The 3,589-nt window shown below is 31.2% G+C and overlaps 1 protein-coding gene across 1 annotated transcript in view; it reads left to right on the top strand.

The window, feature by feature from the left end:
* LOC106470408 (kinesin-like protein KIF2A) overlaps positions 1 to 3,009 on the top strand; it is a 23,076-nt gene extending 20,067 nt beyond the window's left edge. The window contains exons 15-18 of the mRNA XM_013930962.2: positions 158 to 259; positions 651 to 723; positions 1,326 to 1,388; positions 2,139 to 3,009. Coding sequence (XP_013786416.1) covers positions 158 to 259; positions 651 to 723; positions 1,326 to 1,388; positions 2,139 to 2,218 — 318 coding nt within the window. The 3' untranslated portion in view covers positions 2,219 to 3,009. The remainder of the gene's footprint in view (positions 1 to 157; positions 260 to 650; positions 724 to 1,325; positions 1,389 to 2,138) is intronic.
* Positions 3,010 to 3,589: the final 580 nt, after the last annotated feature.

Genomic DNA, 3,589 nt, shown 5'->3' with positions numbered 1-3,589 from the left:
GAAGACAATTGTTAAAAAATGTCCCAAAAGTGTTTTCTGACATCATGAAGGTTAGTTTCTACTGCCTTCATTATGCTAGAGTTTTACTTCTTTATGTTAAGAGTTTTACTGCTGTTAAATCTTGGTTTTGTTTTATTGGTTATACTCTTTCTGCTAGGAGGGAGAGCTTTCCGAGGATTTAGTTACATTCCATACGGCTATTTCTCACCTCCAGAGAATGGAAGAGGAAATTCTGGATATTCATAAAGCTTTGATTGATGTAGGTTGTACACTTATTCTAGTACATTTTGAAACCCATAACTTTAAAATTATGTATGTGTGTTAACTATGTAAATTAGAGCTTAACTTTCATAACACATATTAAAAAATTTCTTACCAATGGGAGCTATAACTGGAATATATGCTGGCCACAAATTTTTAACTAGTTGTTTAAGTTGTATGAAGTAGGTAAATGCCACTAATAATGGCTTTTAGAGCAGCATGTTTATCTATAGAAATGTATGTAGTTGTTAGTAATTTAGTGCATAAGTTTAATTGACTTTGACTTAACATAATTTATATTGAAAGAAAGTGAGATTCTAAATTACCTAATGAGAAGATTATTTTATTCACTCGTTGTTTATTTACCTAATTAAGCTGTATTATGACAGGCAAGTCACAAGTGGTTAGAAGTTGATTGCAGCCTACTAAACATGGCAAATGAAGTAGACTATGATGTGGATGGTAAGTTTTACTGAACATGTAGTGATACTTTGCTTAAGTAACATTTAAAAAGCGTGGTAGCATAACACCAACTCCTTTTTAAGAAATAGTATTGAAATAGTTAAATTTGTGAATTTCCTGTAAAATTAATCGTGGTTTGAATATGAGTTTTAATCTAAACGGCCTGAAAGAATTATTATCAGTGCAATAAGGAGGGACAAAAACAATTACATTTAAGGATGTGTTTGAGAAAATATTCAAATGGTTAATAGTAAGTTTGTAGTTTCAGAAGATATTAAAATAGTTTATATTAGAAGCATAGACCTGAAAGGTAAATCATTATATGTGTTTCTATTTTTTTATCCACTAATATTGTTTACTAGAATAGAAATGTCTCATGCTTCAAATTTTTATACGTTACCAATAATTATCTGTTAGAGAAATGAAGCTGAAAGAAATTGTTTACTAATTTAGTGAGATTATGTTTTATTCTGTACTTAGCTTATGTCCACAGATGGAACAGTTTACTGAGTCAGTGAGATTGTTTGATTCTGTATTTAGTTTATATCCACAGTTGGAACAGTTTACTGAGTCACTGAGATTGTGTTTGATTCTGTACTTAGCTTATGCCCAGCAGTTACAAGATATCCTATCAGAGAAGGTTGAAGCTCTTGCAGGATTCAAAGGTATGAGGCTTTAGATGTTTCTCATGTCTTAATATAAAACTGAAAGTCTCCATAAAAAAATACATCTTCCTTAAAAAAGTTTGGGTTTTAAAATATTTATAGGTAGGAATCGTAACTTCATAAACAGACTATGCAACTGTGTGTTAAATGTAGGTATGCCTAGTATTGTGTTCAGTATGGTAAGTAAAAACATGAGTATTTTAACCTTTCAATGTGTAAACAGTTGGCAATGACTGAACTTGGGAATCTGATGTATAGTAGATGGATAACTATTCTGCTGATTAGCATTTAAAGTGTGGTGTTATTCACGGCTGTGATTAAATATTTTTAGGTGGGATGGGGGGTCCAAATTTAATACGTTTTGTTTCTAAGTCTATATTTAGAGAGATGTGAATAAACTTGAATCCCTCAACTGCAAGATAGTGCAACACCTTGGGGGTTGCACATTTTAAGCAGGGAGGTTGGGACTCAATCCCTTGTAATTCAAGCCCAGATTACTGAAACTTTTCTTACTTTCATTTGATCCTTATGTAGACAGAAAGTGGGTGTGTTCTACTAATTAACACTTAAATTACAGTGTTACTAAAACTTGTTTTCTAGGTTTAGGTCACTATTTATGTAGAGATTAAGTGGATGTATTCCGCTGATTAACATTTAATTTATAGTGTTACTAAAACTTGTTTTCTAGGTTTAGGTTGCTATTCATGTAGAGATTAAGTGGGTGCTCTTTTCTCATTATGTTTTGTACAGATAAAGTCGCTTCCTTTCGTCACCAGTTAGCAGAAGAAGAACAGATTAGTAAGAACATGAAACGAGTGCCAACTAAATAGTGTTTTCTTAATGATTCATCTTTTTCTTTTCTGTCCACTCCAATGAGCAAGTACCCAAGGGACCAACTGTGTTAAGTGTATCGCAGCCTTGTAATGCTCACTCAGAAAGACCTGAAAATTGCCCCAATATTATAGTTAAGAGTGTAAGGATTGCTAAGACCCTCCACAATTAAATACTATGAGCTACAAATCACTTTTGAAAAGATTAGAAAGACAAATATTGATAATTTCATTAACAGGGATGTTGGTAAAAAGTTATGGCTAGCTTTGACACTAACTTCACATTTTACCAACATTTTTGTTAACGAAACAATCAAAAGCTGTCTTTCTAATTTTTTGAAACTAAGTGTTGAGATGAAGTAATTCTAAGTTAAAACAAATTCAGCCACAATATTAACATGTGATTTTCTTGTTCCATGAGGGTAGAAAACTATATGGGAGATTTTTAAAAGACTTAATATTGACAGCATTTACTTGTTGCACTGCTTAAAATACATGTAGTAAAAAAACGTGTGTGTACATATATGTAGAGAGGGAGAGAGACAAAATGCTTGTCTTTTTTCCAGATAAACACGTTTTAGTTAAGGAATGGACTGTGATTTTTCTGTTCTCTGCTTCTGTAATGAAAATTGTACAGTAACTTAAGAATGGTACAGTCCTCATGTAATAGACATTAATCTGCAAATGTTATACAGTGATTTTCTTTCTTTAACTTTTATTAAAATCTAACTTTTATGAAAGGAGCCACAAAAACTTATTTTGCTATTTTTTAATAAAGATTTTTTTGTTTAATAAACACCCTTTTATACAAAACAAAATGGCTTTCTCATTATTTTTGTCTGTAAATAAATTGCTACTAATTAGAAGTTGTACTGAAAAACTTATGAATTTCCCAAGAGAAAAAACAAACAGAAATCTCAAAATCTGTTATCTTAAATACAGAATGTTGAGTATGTTATATTAAAATGATTTGGAATATGCAAATCAGTAAGTCAGTTCGAAATATAAAGCTGTATCAGAGCTACATTGTCATTATGTGGGTAGGTGATACAAACAAACATTGATTATTTTTTAGAAGGTTATCTACAGTCCATTACAATGCAAATTATTCATACACTAAGGTCATAAGGAGCAAAAATTCAAAATTTTTTTAAAGCAGTAATATTTTTTTTAATTAATCGGACACGTAGAGAAAAATTAATGTTCACAATTGCGGGGATTTTCCTTCGAAAATTTCCTTAACTAGACTGTAAAAAAACTGCCAAAATATGAAATGATAGTTCCTTTCACATTCTGAGATTGTGTTCGAATTGTAACGATGGCCCAGCGAAAGAAAATGAAAAAAAAAGAAGCCAAAAATAAGAAGTGAAG

This window comes from Limulus polyphemus, unplaced genomic scaffold (assembly GCF_000517525.1).
Source record: "Limulus polyphemus unplaced genomic scaffold, Limulus_polyphemus-2.1.2 Scaffold3985, whole genome shotgun sequence".
NCBI classification, from domain to species: domain Eukaryota; kingdom Metazoa; phylum Arthropoda; class Merostomata; order Xiphosura; family Limulidae; genus Limulus; species Limulus polyphemus.
The sequence above is the reverse complement of the archived record's forward strand: the minus strand, read 5'-3'. Positions and strand labels throughout refer to the sequence as shown.